Source organism: Macaca mulatta, chromosome 11 (assembly GCF_049350105.2).
Source record: "Macaca mulatta isolate MMU2019108-1 chromosome 11, T2T-MMU8v2.0, whole genome shotgun sequence".
Taxonomy (NCBI): Eukaryota; Metazoa; Chordata; class Mammalia; order Primates; family Cercopithecidae; genus Macaca; species Macaca mulatta.
In genome coordinates, this window is record NC_133416.1 from 108,696,200 (window position 1) to 108,711,362 (window position 15,163).

The 15,163-nt window shown below is 40.8% G+C and overlaps 1 protein-coding gene across 1 annotated transcript in view; it reads left to right on the plus strand.

Moving 5' to 3' along the window:
* UTP20 (UTP20 small subunit processome component) overlaps positions 1-12,723 on the plus strand; it is a 109,140-nt gene extending 96,417 nt beyond the window's left edge. Inside the window, exons 54-62 of the mRNA XM_001091709.5 lie at positions 115-297; positions 1,036-1,167; positions 1,824-1,956; positions 5,491-5,678; positions 7,248-7,319; positions 9,155-9,427; positions 9,655-9,781; positions 11,705-11,850; positions 12,088-12,723. Of these exons, the coding sequence (XP_001091709.3) occupies positions 115-297; positions 1,036-1,167; positions 1,824-1,956; positions 5,491-5,678; positions 7,248-7,319; positions 9,155-9,427; positions 9,655-9,781; positions 11,705-11,850; positions 12,088-12,243 (1,410 nt within the window). The 3' untranslated portion in view covers positions 12,244-12,723. The remainder of the gene's footprint in view (positions 1-114; positions 298-1,035; positions 1,168-1,823; positions 1,957-5,490; positions 5,679-7,247; positions 7,320-9,154; positions 9,428-9,654; positions 9,782-11,704; positions 11,851-12,087) is intronic.
* The last annotated feature ends 2,440 nt before the right edge of the window (positions 12,724-15,163 follow it).

Below are 15,163 nucleotides of genomic sequence, written 5' to 3' on the forward strand. Positions count from 1 at the left end.
GTACTGTGACCCCAGAGATAAGCCCCGTGACCCCCGGAAGTCCTCAGTCCCCCTTTGCTAGAGCATCTGTAGGAATTCCGTTCTGAGTGCTCACACATGCCTCTTTTCTTTTAGGGGCTGCTCCATGAGAACTGTGGAATGTTCTTTATCCCTCTTTGTCTAATGACGATCAATGATGACTCTGCCACATGCAAAAAGATGGCATCCATGACCATCAAGTCCCTACTTGGTAAAATCAGCCTCGAGAAAAAAGACTGGCTGTTTGATATGGTTACCACTTGGTTTGGAGCAAAAAAGGTGTGCATTGCTGTTAGTCACAGTTCAGTGACAAGTATTAGCTTTGGGGATCATAGTTTAAGTAAGAATATATGTTATACACTGTTGAATTGGTTTTTTTCTCCACATAGTGTTATTTTTGTCTGATTATGCAAATAGTATATTCTTAAAGTTTCCCAAAGTGTAAGAAGTTATAGAAAGTAATATAAAAATCACCTGTATTCGTACTATGTTATTGTTAGGAAAGTATTCCGCTACATGAATGTATCATAAATTACTTAACCAGCTCCTAATGATGAATACCTTTGTTTCCAATTTTACATATTCGATTTCTGAAATGTAATTTTCATCCTTTTATCCACTTGGTACCTCTCCCACCATCATTGTTGGCCCATCTTTGTGAAACATAAACAACACATGCCCTGTGTTAATGAGTAACTTGTTGCGTACCCACTTAATGTGGGGTGGGCATGAGACTTCTTTCCATTTCCTTTTCATTGAAAATGGAAAAAAAAATATTAAAGTACTCAGTGGATAATAGTAATGCCTCTTTTTAAAACGTTATTCTTGAGTATAAAAATTTCCCCACATTTTGTATATTGGCCATCAAAGCCTCATAATTTACTGATTTCTGGCATCAGAAAGAAATGTATATTGTCTCTGAATGTTGAGGACAAAATAATGCCCACCTTTGTTTTACAGTTTCAGAAAAGGCCTCCCAAGTTCTCTTGACATTGTCTTGTGGTTTATTTTTGGTAGCGCTTAAATAGACAGCTTGCTGCCCTGATCTGTGGCTTGTTTGTGGAAAGTGAAGGAGTTGATTTTGAGAAAAGACTTGGAACGGTCCTTCCTGTGATTGAAAAGGAAATTGATCCTGAAAACTTTAAAGATGTAAGTAATTTGCTAGGGAATACAACTTTTCTAACTTAGAGTTTTACTTGTGGTGATGTAGCTAACAGATTAGATATTAGCTTATAGGTTAAATATTTATATTTATAGCTAACTGATTAAATATTTGTGTTCAAACAGTGTCTTTTATCCTAAAAGCAAAAATTCGGTGTAGTTGGAACTTAAATGAGCGCTATAGCCAGGCATGGTAGCGCATGCCTGTAGGAGGCATGAGGCAGGAGGACCGTGCCACTATACTCCAGCCTGGCTAACAGAGCAAGACCCTGACTCAAAAAAAAAAGGGGGGGGCCCGTTGGGAGATTAGAATTAAAGTATCTTCATGGTATATGAAGATCAAAGGTTCTCAACTCGGGCAATTTTGCCCCCCCAGGTGACATTTGGCAATGTCTGGAAACATTTTTTATTGTCACAACTGGAGGGTGGAGTTGCTACTGGCGTCTAGAACATAGAGGAGCTGGGATGCTGGTAACATCCTACAGTGCCCATGGCAGCCCCCACAGCAAAGGATCATCTGGCCCACAATGTCAGGAGTGCCAAGAGAGGTTCCGAAACGGGTGGATTTACATGCTGGAGTAAAAATGTCCATCAGATACTTTCAGATTGTTGTTTATATTGATTTACATCTGTCTTGTTTTTAGATCATGGAAGAAACTGAAGAAAAAGCTGCAGATCGCCTTCTGTTTAATTTTCTTACACTGATAACTAAACTTATCAAGGAATGTAATATTATTCAGTTTACCAAACCCACTGAGACTTTGAGTAAAATCTGGAGTAAGTTTTCCTTTTTTATTTAAATCTAAAAACAAATACATTTGTTGTCATAGAATTACTGAAAGTAGATTTGAGAAATTCGAATATGAATACTTCAGAAAGTATACAATGTCAGGAAAAGAGTGCATGAGAAAAAACTTAAAAGGTTATTTCAGAGTGATTACAGTGAAAATATTCCCTTCTGAAAAAAAAAAAAAACATACCTATGATTTCATAAGTAATACTTTTCATTTATAAAAGAAAGAATATTTATTCTGGGGAAATAAAAGGAAGTGAAAAAATTCTCAAAGTCCTGTTTGGTAGTTAATAATTTCAGATATGTGTCTCTTTTTTTCCTATTTATTTATTTTCCCTCAGGTACAACTGAGAAGTAAAAACTATATATTTATGGTGTACAATGTATTGTTTTGATATATGCACTTGTGGTCTATATTTCCATCCAGTCTTTCTTTTGTTCAATAGGCATAGGGGTTTTTTTTGAGAGGTTGTTTAGTTCCATATAAACTTTGATATCCTGTTTGTACCTGAGTAAGCATATTACTATCTATAACACACCTAGTAGATATCTTTTTAAATAGCTATATAGTAGTCCGTTATGTACATATGCCATTATTTACTAAATGATTTCACAAGTTGTCACACAATTGTGCATCACCTAACAATAGAGATACGTTCTGAGAAATATGTCGTTATGCGATTTTGTTGTTTGAACTTCCTAACAGTATACTTAGACAAATCTAGATGGTATAGCCTATTACACCCTTAGACTATGTGGTCCAGCCTATTGCTAAAAACCTGTACAGCATGTACTGTACTGAATACTGTAGGCATTTGTAACACAGGGTCTTTGTGTATCAAAATGTAGCCAGACATAGAAAGGGTACAGTAAAAATACAGTGTGTTTTTTTTAATGAGTAGTGCCAAACTGTTTTATAATCTTATGGAACCACTTCTTTTTTTTCTTTTGTTTTTTTTTTCTTCGAGACAGAGTCTTGCTCTGTCACCCAGACTGGAGGGCGATGGCAGAATCTCGGCGCACTACAACCTCCTCTGCCTCTCAGGCTCAAGTGATTCTTCTGCCTTAGCCTCCCAAGTAGCTGGGATTACAGGCACATGCTACCACACCCGGCTAATTTTTGTATTTTTATAGAGATGGGGTTTCACCATATTGGCCAGGCTGGTCTTGAACTCCTGACCTCAGGTGATCCACCTGCCTCGGCCTCCCAAAGTGCTGGGATTACAGGCGTGAGCCACTGCGCCTGGCCAGGACCACGACTTATGTGGTCTGTTGTTAAATGAAATAAAGTATTCACCTGGTTTAAGAACCAGAACTCAGATTTTGTGAGAAATAACAAGGTTACCATATGACCTACTCAGGTGTGGCTTCATTGCAACATGGCCAGATTATTACAAAGATTCGTATAGATCAAAAGTAAAAATATGTCTATGAAATATAGCAGCAAAGACTAAAACTGAGATATGACATGGTTAATCTATCCTGTTCCCCAACACCCACATTATAAAACTTTTTTTTTTTTTTTTTTTTGAGACAAGAGTCTCGCTCTGTCGCCAGGCTGGAGTGCAGTGGTGCGATCTCAGCTCGCTGCAACCTCTGCCTTCCGGGTTCAAGCGATTCAACTGCCTTAGCCTCCTGAGTAGCTGGGACTGCAGGTGCGTGCCACCACACCCAGCTAATTTTTGTATTTTTAGTAGAGACAGGGTTTCACCATGTTGGCCAGGATGGTCTCCATCTCTTGACCTCCACCTGCCTCGGCCTCCCAACTAGGTGCTAGGATTACAGGCATGAGGCATGCATCCAGCCTAAAACTTTTTTCTTTTCTTTTTCCTTTACACAGAGGAGAGATACAGCAGGGAAGGGGAAGTTTGGGGCTCAGTGGAGTGGTGGTCACTGGGGAGGGGTCACACTCAAGTGTTTTTTTGAAGATAATTTTTAGACCATTAGTGTAGTCAGACTTTTAATTTGCTTATTTAGCATGCCCATCTTTCATTATGTGTTTAAGTTCTTTATAAGCATTGGAAAATAAGATTAATACTGTCTGTGCTGCCTCTGAAGAACTTTGTTGATGGTTAAATGAGATCATGTTCATGAAAATGTTAGGGTCTGGGCTGGGCATGGTGGCTCATGCCTATCATCCCAGCACTTTGGGAGGGTGAGGCTTGCAGATTGCTTGAGCTCAGGAGTTCGAGACCAGCATGGGCAACATGGCAAAACCCCATCTCTACAAAAAATACTTTCTGAGTACGGCGTATGGAGAATGGCCATGTAGCCAAAAATGCTGAAGAATTAAGAGTTGGAAGGTCAGATCAAGCTGGGGCCCAGGCCTGGCTCTGCCTGTTATAGCTTAGCATGTCACACAGCCTCTCTGGAACACTTGTTTCTTCATCTGTAAGATAGAAATTATAATTCCAACATCACAGAATTGTTATGAGATAATACATGTAACACAATTAGCCCTGTCCCTGGCATATAGAAAACCTTCAGTAAGTAGATGATAGCTTTACAGGCAGCTACTTGGAGCCACCAATTCTACTGATTAGAAACAAGCCTATACCTATATACATACTTATATTACCTTAGAAAATGTAACTGTTGGCCAGGCGCGGTGGCTCACACCTGTAATCCCAGCCCTTTGGAAGGCTGAGGCAGGTGGATCGCTTAAGGAGTTTAATACCAGCCTGGCCAACATGATGAAACCCTGTCTCTACTAAAAATACAAAAATTAGCTGGGTGTGGTAGTGAGTGCCTGAGTAACAGTTACTCAGGAGGCTGAGGCAGGGGCATTGCTTGAACCCAGGAGGCAGAGGTTGTAGTGAGCCAAGAGTATACCGCTGCACTCCAGCCTGGGCGATGGGAACGAAACCCTGTCTCAGAAAAATTAAAAAAAAAAAAAGAAAATGTAACTGTTAATGTCACCTTACCTCCCTTGAATCTGAAACTAGTTCTTATGAAACTAGTCTGTTTGTACCCCAGTAGAGTCATTTAACCACTCTAGGAGTTGGTTTTCTAGTCGTTTCCAGTGCCTCTTCCACCTCACTTCTCTCTAGCTTCTGTGGGCTTTTGGGAAGCAAGGACTATTTGTCTTTTTCTAAATTGATGCCTAATTATACCTACTTATGGGGTATCTATGATATTTTGATACATGCATACAATGTCCAGTGATCCAATTGGGGTAACGAGAATATCCTTCCCCTTGAACTTATTATCTTTTTGTGTTGGGAACATTTCAAATCTTCCAGCTATTTTGAAATGTGCAATACATCAGTGTTAACCGAGTCACCCTACTGTGCTGTCTAACATGAAACTTATTCCTTCTATCTAATTCTATTTTTGTACACATTAACCAATCTCTTTTCATCTCCTGCCCCCACTTCCCAGCCACTGACCTATTTTGTTCATATTTGGTTCCCCACTCCAAACACATAATACTCTGTAAATGCTTCACTTCGTCATATTTACCTCTAAACAATCAGGAAGGCCATTTGACATCCGTGAATGCTTTTTGGTTTCCTTAGGTCATGTGCACTCTCACCTGAGACATCCACACAACTGGGTGTGGCTCACAGCAGCCCAGATTTTTGGATTACTCTTTGCCTCTTGCCAGCCAGAGGAGCTTATTCAAAAATGGAATACCAAAAAGACTAAAAGAAACCTCCCAGAACCTGTAGCAATCAAGTTCCTAGCCAGTGACCTTGACCAAAAGGTAAGGTTTCTGTCAAACCTTTTCCTTCCCTCATGACTGTAAGACGTTCCTTCTGGTTCATGTAACTATCTTTGAGCCAGCCCTTGGGAGAAACTCTTCCAACCAACAATTTGTTGTACAGGTGAATCAATAGGAATATTAGTCACTGGAGAGGGGTCACTCTCAAGGCCAGGGTTTTTTCAAAGATAATTTTTAGACCATTAGTGTAGTTAGACTTTTAATTTGCTTATTTAGCATGCCCATCTTCCATTATATGTTTAGGTTATTTATTTATTTTTTTTTTCCTTTTTTGAGATGGAGTCTCACTCTGTCACCCAGGCTGGAATGCAGTGGTGTGATCTCAGATCACTGCAACCTCCGCCTCCTGAATTCAAGGGATTCTTCTGCCTCAGCCTCCTGAGTACTTGGGATTACAAGCGCGTGCCACCACGCCCAGCTAATGTTTAAGTTCTTTATCAGCATTGGAAAATAAGATTAATACTGTCTGTCTTGCCTCCTAATAACCTTGTTGATGTAAATGAGATCACGTTCATGAAAATGTCAGGGGCCAAGCCAGGCATGGTGACTCACATCTGTCATCCCAACACTTTGGGAGGCTGAAGTGAGCAGATCACTTGAGCTGAGTTTGAGACTAGCCTGGGCAACATGGCGAAAACCTATCACTACAAAAAATACAAAAATTAGCTGGGCATGGTGGTGTACCCCTGTAGTCCTAGCTACTTGGGAGGCTGACACAGGGGGATCACCTGAGCCTGGGGAGGTCAAGGTTACAGTGGGCTGTGATCATGCCACTGCACTCCAGCCTGGGCAAGACCGAGATCCTATCTCAAAAAAAGAAAGAAAAGAAAATGTTAGGGGCCATGATATATGTGTCTCTGGTTTCCTAGGTCCTAACACAATTTCTCACTCATAGTGGAACCCCATAAATATTGAATGAGTGGAGGGTAGAAGGGAAGAAAAGAGGAAGAAAAAAATACTGGACTGTTGCAAAGTGCCCTACTAGTAATGTAGAGGATTGGCCGGGTGCAGTGGCTCACATCTGTAATCCCAGCACTTTGGGAGGCCGAGGTGGGTGGATCAGCTGAGGTCAGGAGTTCGAGACCAGCCTGGCCAACATGGCGAAACCTCATCTCTACTAAAAATACAAAAAATTAGCCAACTGTGGTGGTAGACGCCTGTAATCCCAGCTACTTGGGAGGCTGAGGCAGGAGGATTGCTTGAACCCAGGAGACAGAGGTTGCAGTGAGCCAAGATCACTCCACTGCAGTCCAGCCCAGGCCACAGAGTGAGACTCTAAAAAAAAAAAAAAAAAAAAAAGTAGAGGATTATTACCTGTTTCTCCCCAGACTGTGAAACTATCCCATTTATTTAGGATGAAATGCTTAGGGCAGGTAGAAGGGAGCAGTTACACAATTTCTGGTCATGAACCTTTCCTCTCCAAATCTATACAGGTGGTCATTCAGAGCAAAATCCAGTACGTTAGTTGTATTACAATTATTTAGTTTTTTAAAAACAATCAGAAATGTCCTATGTCTGTCTTGTCTACCAATGTCCATTTTCTTTTCACAGATGAAAAGTATCTCTCTCGCTTCTTGCCATCAATTGCATTCCAAATTCTTGGATCAGTCTCTAGGAGAACAGGTAAGAATTGTAGTTCTCCTAGTTTAAAAGAACGGGCCAGCTGGGCACCGTGGCCCGCACCTGTAATCCCAGCACTTGGGGAGGCCGGGCAGCCAGATCACCTGAGGTCGGGAGTTCGAGATGAGCCTGGCCAACATGGCGAAACCCCATCTCTACTAAAAATACAAAAAAATTAGCCAGGCATGGGTGGCAGGTGCTTGTAATCCCAGCTACTCGGGAGGCTGAGGCAGGGAGAATTGCTTGAACGTGGGAGGCAGAGGTTGCAGTGAGCCGACATCACGCCACTGCACTCCAGCCTAGGTGACAGAGCGAGACTCTGTCTCAAAAAGAAAGAAGGGGCCTATTCTATCAACAGTCTAGGAATAGGCTTACATTTGTTATTTTGTTTTGTTTTGAACCTATCTTAATGCTTGGGGGATTAGATGAAATACAGACATACACTTATATATATGTTCAAATACACATATGTCTTGTCAACTCTGGGTCTGTGTTGGGATTACTCTTTTCTCCATTTAAAATTCCCAAATAGGGGTCTGGGTGCGGTGACTCATGCCTGTAATCCCAGCACTTAGGGAGGCCGAGGCAAGTGGATCACTTGAGGCCAGGAGTTCAAGACCATCTTGGCCAACATGGTGAAACCTCATCTCTACTAAAAAGATAAAAATTAGCTGGGCATGGTGACACATGCCTGTAGTCCCAGCTACACGGGAGGCTGAGGCAGGAGAATCTCTTGAACTGTGGAGGCAGAGGTTGCAGTAAGCTGAAATCTCCACACTGCACTTCAGCCTGGCAACAGAGCTAGACTCCGTATCAAAAAAAAGAGAGAGAGAGAGAGAGAAATAGTTATTTCCATGTAGAATGGCTGAAGGAATTTAATGGAGGTAGAGGTGAAAGCTGTCATTAAAAATGTAAAATGGGGCTGGCGTGGTGACTTACACCTGTAACATTAGCACTTTGAGAGGCCGAGATGAACAGATCTCTTGAGGCCAGGAGTTTAAGACCAGCCTGGCCAACATAGCAAAACCCTGTCTCTAGTAAAAATACAAAAATGAGCTGAGCGTGGTGGCCTGTAGTCCCGGTTGCTGGGGTGGCTGAGGCATGAAAATCGCTTGAACCCAGAGGCAGAGGTTTCATTGAGCCGAGATCGCACCACTGCACTCCAGCCTGGGTGACACAGTGAGACTCTGTCTCAAAAAATACCCAAAAAACAAAACAAAACAAAAAATGTAAATGGAGGGCTTGGAAGGAAATTGTTTACTTATTCTTTGTGACTTTAAAGGGTAGAACTAGTCCACATAGATCAAAGTTACATGGAAATAGGTTTGGATGCCCTATGAGGGAGAACTTAAGAATGATCTAGGCCAGGCGCAATGGCTCACACCTGTAATCCCGGCACTTTGGGAGCCTGAGGCGGGCGAATCACCTAAGGTCAGGAATTTGAGACCAGCCTGGCCAACATGGCAAAACCCTATCTCTACTAAAAATACAAAAATTAGCTGGACATGGTGGCGCATGCCTGTAATCCCAGCTACTTGGGAGACTGAGGCACGAGAATCACTTAAACCTGGGAGGGGGAGGTCACAGTGAGTGGAGATTGCGCCACTGCCCTCAGCCTGGGTGACAAAGTAAGACTCTGTCTTTAAAAAAAAAAAAAGGGGGGGGGGGCATGATCTAAAAATGGAGGCATCATCATTTAATAGTTTTTAAATAGTTGTAATACCTAGATAGTTTTTGTTTTCTAATTGTAGAATACCTATTTTAGCTTACGCTCTACTAAGCCTTATTTATTTCAAAATCAATGTCCAATTTCTTCCCCCACCCCGTTTTTTTTAAAGGTTGTTAAGAATTTGTTGTTTGTAGCCAAAGTCTTGTATTTACTGGAACCTTATTGTGAGGATAAGCAAAGTAAGATAAAAGAAGACCTGGAAGAACAAGCAGCTTTAGGAGATGGCGTGGCCTGTGCAGATGAGAAGGCAGAGTCTGACGGAGAAGAGAAGGAAGAGGTGAAGGAAGAGCTTGGCAGGCCGGCCACACTGCTGTGGTTGATCCAGAAGCTGTCCCGGATCGCAAAACTGGAAGCTGCTTATTCACCGAGAAACCCCTTAAAGGTGCGATGAATGCACAGAATGACTGAGAGTAGTCATTTCTCTGTAAAAAGTATTTTAACGGTATTAGTGATCCTAAGTCCCTAGAAACTTTACCTTTGAACCCTAAACTGCAGCAATAACATCTGTCCCAAAATAGACTGAGCCCTGTTTTCTAAATTCATGCTGTGTCTATGATTGAGTGCTAAAGATAAATATTTCAAATGAAAAAAAATTATCTGTATTTTCAGAGAACATGCATCTTTAAGTTCCTCGGCGCTGTAGCAATGGATCTTGGGATAGACAAGGTAAAGCCGTATCTCCCAATGATTATAGCTCCTTTGTTTCGAGAACTGAACAGCACCTATTCAGAGCAAGGTAACCCTGCCTCGTCTGTTCTCCTGCCTTTTGCAGGATTTCTAACTTCTCTCCTGAATGTTTCCTTCTTCCTTTCTGTCCTTCCTCCCTGCCAGAGATTTATTTTTATTTTTATATATTTTTTAATTATATATTATATACTTATATATGTTTATATTTTTATATATACACACACACATAAATTTTTAAAAAAGAGAGAGAGATGAATAGTGGTCTCACTATGTTATGCCAGGCTGGTCTTGGTCTCAAACTCCTGGCCTCAAGCAGTCTTCCAACCTCAGCCTCCCGAAGTGTTGAGACTACAGAAGTGAGCTACCGTACCCAGCCAAAGTTTATTTTTAAAAAGAAAACTTATGAGATATCAAGATAATTAACAAATAGGCATATTTGTATTATATTTGATTGCCCTCTTCTGTATGCTTTCTGCTGTCCCAGAAAGAATGTTTCTCACATAAAAGATGATGCTTTATCCTTAACATAGATTAAATAGTCAAAGAAAACTAAGGTTCAGGGTGGTTTTAAACCTCAGAGCACAATGAATAATAATGAACGATAAAATGTCATTACATTCTCATCTTAAAAATTGTGGGCTGGGCGTAGTGGCTCACACCTGTAATCCCGCACTTTGGGAAGCCAAGGTGGGAGGATCAGTTGAGCCCAGAAGTTCAAGACCAGCCTGGGCAACATGGCAAAACCCCATCTCTACAAAAGATACAAAAATTAGCTGGGTATGGTGGTGTGCACCTGTAATTGCAGCTACTCAGGAGGCTGAGGTGGGAGGATCTCTTGAGGCTGTGAGGTGAAGGCTTCAGTGAGCCGTGATTGCACCACTGCACTCCTGCCTGGGCAACAGAGTGAGACACTGTCTCAAAAACAAAACAAAACAAAATTATAAGGCAAAAATATAAGTATTATCATTTTTATATGAAATAGTTTTAAACTATCATTTTAACATTTCTTCTTTTTCCTTGCCTGATAACATTTCCCTCACTTATTGTAATTGTTGGTAATAACAGGTAAAGAGGGAATTGGAGGCTGGAAGGAGAGGAGGTAAAGTGAATGTTCAGAGTTTAAAAATAAAACAAATGAAGCAAATGTCGAAGCAAGAGCTGTTACAGTCCTACAGCCTTGAGAGAAAGTTTGCTCACTCTTCGAAAGGAAAAAGCAATGGTAAAGGTTGAGGCTGCTGACAAAACCAGGGTCAGGTGTGCTTTGGTTCAAGTCAGCCAACATTTAATGAGCACCTAATGTCTGCCAGGCACTAGGGATTCAACAGCAGGAAAGTTTTCAAGAAGCTTGTGATCTAGAACAGATGTCCTGAACTCCTGTGAAATTGAAATTGGGGGTGAGTGGCAGAGAAGGGTGGGAGATACAGCTTTTTTGTCAACTGCACAAAGGAGGCTTTGACATCCCCCGCACCCCCCAAAAAAAGGTTACTGTGGGCAGAGCTAAGCCTCTGTGATCCATCATGGATTAGAGAGGGAATCTCTTACTTTTCCCCCTATCTGCAAGAGCTCAGCAGGTAAACAGAGGTAATTCAAAACGTTTCTGTCAAGGTCCCAAGTTACTTTAACGTCTTCAGGGCCAGGTTTCCGCTGGGAAGTGGGCCTCATGTTCTCTGATTTCTTGTTGCATCCTGGGTGAGGTGGTGGCTGGAGTGCTGTGTCTAGCATTGCTGGTTTCCCCATCCCAGGAACATAGAGGCTAGTTTTATATCAGTGTTTAATGTTGAAGTAATGGTGATAATGCTGCAAGAGTTTAAATTATTTTTGTTGTTTTATTTGGTTTCTTGCCAGATCAATAGCTGGATATAAATGCTGCACATATTGTTGATTTTGTTTGATTTTGTTGATTCTGTTGATGTTCAAATGTGTCCTTTCCTACCTGTCTTTACTCTGATCATTACTCTTTGTGTGTGATTAGATCCTTTGCTGAAGAATCTATCCCAGGAAATCATAGAATTACTCAAAAAGCTGGTTGGGCTTGAGAGCTTCTCATTAGCCTTTGCCTCTGTACAGAAACAGGCTAATGAGAAAAGGGCACTCCGGAAAAAGAGGAAGGCCCTGGAGGTAAGTTTGCTCTTTGAAAATATGGCATGTTCACTGGACTTGATAACTACTAAGTGTGCATGTTTGTGTCACACACTCAGGGAGGATCAAGGGTTTGAGTGTTTGGGGAAAATTTATAGCTGGGGCTTCAGATTTTTTTTAATGAGCATGTGTTTTTTACATTTATTTCTGTATTTGATTCTTATTGGTTTAACATTTACTTTAAAAGTAATATAAAATTTCTATTCTCTTTTCTAGTTTGTAACTAATCCTGATATTGCTGCCAAGAAAAAAATGAAGAAACACAAAAATAAAAGTGAAGCAAAGAAGAGAAAGATAGAGTTCCTGCGTCCAGGCTATAAGGCCAAGAGACAAAAAAGTCACAGCCTGAAAGATTTAGCAATGGTGGAGTAATGTCTCCCTGTGCTGATACAAGCATGAACTTTCTGGAATATTCTTCTAGTCTGAAATTACAGCAGGCTGGTGGGGGGGTTCCTTTCTTTTTTTTTTTTTTTTCAAGACAAGGTCTCACTCTGTCACCCAGGGTGGAGTGCAGTGATGCGATCACAGCTCACCGCAGCCTCCACCTGGGTTCAAGTGATCCTGTCACCTCAGCCTCCCAAGTAGCTGTGCCCCCCAGGCACACACCACCATGCCCGGCAAATTGTTTGTACTTTTGTAGAAACAGGATTTCGCCATGTTGGCCAGGCTAGTCTTGAACACCTGGGCTCAACTGATCCACCTGCCTCGGCCTCCCAAAGTGCTGGGATTACGGGTGTGAGCCACCGTGCCCAACCAGGTTTTAATTTAAGTTAAACTTTGGATAGGTTGTATAATATATAGTTTAATGTAATCATGCTCATATTTTTTAAATAAATAAAACACTTTATACTACTACTGGGTCTTCACTGTCTAAAAAGCATGTGACACCAAAGAGTTTAAAATATAATTTATAAATAAAAAGATACATTTTTAAATAGCAAGAAAAAATGTAGAAGTTAGCAATAATCAGACAAAAGATTTGCAAATACTGCTATATAGTACATTCTAAAATTTTAGGAAAAGGCAGTAAGAAAGATCTGCACAAATAGAGAACTATAACCATGTTCATGGCTAGGAAGATTCAGGACCATAAAATGCAATTTTTTCCCCAAGTTGATCCCTTTGGTTAAGTATGTATCTAAGCAAAATCCCAAGAGTTATTCACGTTAACCCAACAGGCTGATTCTAAAAATTATATGGAAGATATTAAGTCGAGAATAACCATGACACTCTTACAAAAGTAGAACAGGATGAGGGGCTTGCCCTTTTGGATATCAAAAGTAAGACACAAAAACTATCTATAGAGAGAATGTGTAGTAAATCCTTCTTCATTAAGAACTTCTACTTAGGAAAAGACACAAACTGGGACATGGCACACAACACATACTGTTAAACAATTAGTAGTACCAGGACACACAATGAATATTGATGAATCCACACAGACAATATAGTGGAAAAAGTGGCAAAAGAGAGAAATGAGCATTGCACAAAAGGAGAAACATAAATGGTCCTTAAACACTGTTAGCTGATATGGCTGTGTCATTTTTTTTTTAAGTATTATGGACTGCTTGGTAAGTAGTCATAACATTGAGACCCCCAAGTGCTACCCTGGCTACATGAAGTCGTTAGATTACATACCTTCTCACACCAGAAGTTAAAGAATACCTGGACTAGTCGGAGTCCTACTGTACTAGCTATGGCTAGTTGTTAAATTGTTTGAGTCACTCCTATATTCAGCCTCATCAGTAATTAGGAAAATACCAATTATCACCAGAATGAGATTCCATTTTGAAACCATCAGAATGATAAAGCTGACAATACTAAGTGCTGACAAGCATGGTGGAGCCATAGGAAATCTTATAAACCACTTGGGAAAGCAGTTTGACATTATCTTGTAAACCTGAAGACGGTTATACTCCCTGATCCCGAGTTCCACTCCTAGAGAAACCACGAACCATGGATCTGAAGAATGTTCATGAACCATTGCTAAAAGTCAAGAACTAGAAGCAATCCAAATGTCCTTCCACAAGAGAATAAAATGGTATATTCATATACTGAAATACAGTAGCATAAATCAGCTAATTACATATATATCAATAAAGATGATATTCTAGAAACAATGTTGAGTGGGGGGAAAAGAAAAATAGTTGAATACCACTGTAATAAAATTGTGTGTACATATATGATAAATCTGTAGAAAAAAATTAACGATTTCAAAGTTGCAGGATAGAGGGTACTTGTGCGAAGGAAGAGAATCAAGGGAGAAGCACACGGTGGGGTTGGGGGACTTAAACTGTCCTCATAATGTTCAATGTCTTACATTTGGTGCCAGATTTCGAAGTTTATAATGCTTCATTACATTACTTTCTGTACATAAAATATTTCCTGATAAAAACATTTTCTAATGTTCGGCCAAAACCACATTTGTACTAAGTTATTAGTACAAAGAAAACAAGTGGTTTCTTTGAAACTTTACTTTTAAGGTTTACTATTTACAACTAAAATGGTAATAAGCCATGCTTATTTAGAGGTGGCTAAAGTTGTTTCTGTTGTTCAACCGTATAGCATCTTTTGCCTCACTCTATACTTGGTGTGGAAGAAATATTCTTTAGTGCCCCACATACTTGGGGACATATGGAGTGGAAAATCCACCCTATGTGCCAGGCACTTTGGATACATTTTGTTTAATCCTAGTATTCCTGAGAGATTCCTACAATTGGTTCCTATTTTACAGATGAAGAAACTGAGACTCAGAGTAAACAACTTGCCTAAGGGTGATACAGGATGTAGGTGGTACAATCAAGATTGAAAGTCCATGCTTTGAACTGGGCACGGTGGCTCACACCTGTAATCCCAGCACTTTGGGAGGCCAAGGCAGGTGGATCACTTGAGGTAAGGAGTTCAAGACCAGCCTGGCCAACGTGATGAAACCGTCTCTACTAAAAGTACACAAATTAGCTGGGCGTGGGGGCACAACACCTGTAGTCCCAGCCACTCGGGAGGCTGAGCCAGGAGAATCACTTGAACCTGGGAGGCAGAGGTTGCAGTGAGCCGATATCGTGCCACCACACTCCTGCCTGGGCGACAGTGAGACTCCATCTCAAAAAAAAAAAAAAAAAGTCCATGCTATAATTTGTAATTATGGGCTAAGAATGAGATAGCATGTGGCATAGGAATCAAATGTTCATTCACTTAAGCACCTGTGCTTTGATATAGTGTGTATCTCAAACAGGAGTTCTCACCCTTCTAAGGGCTTCGTAATGTGTCAGAAGGAGGCCATCTTAGAAGACTG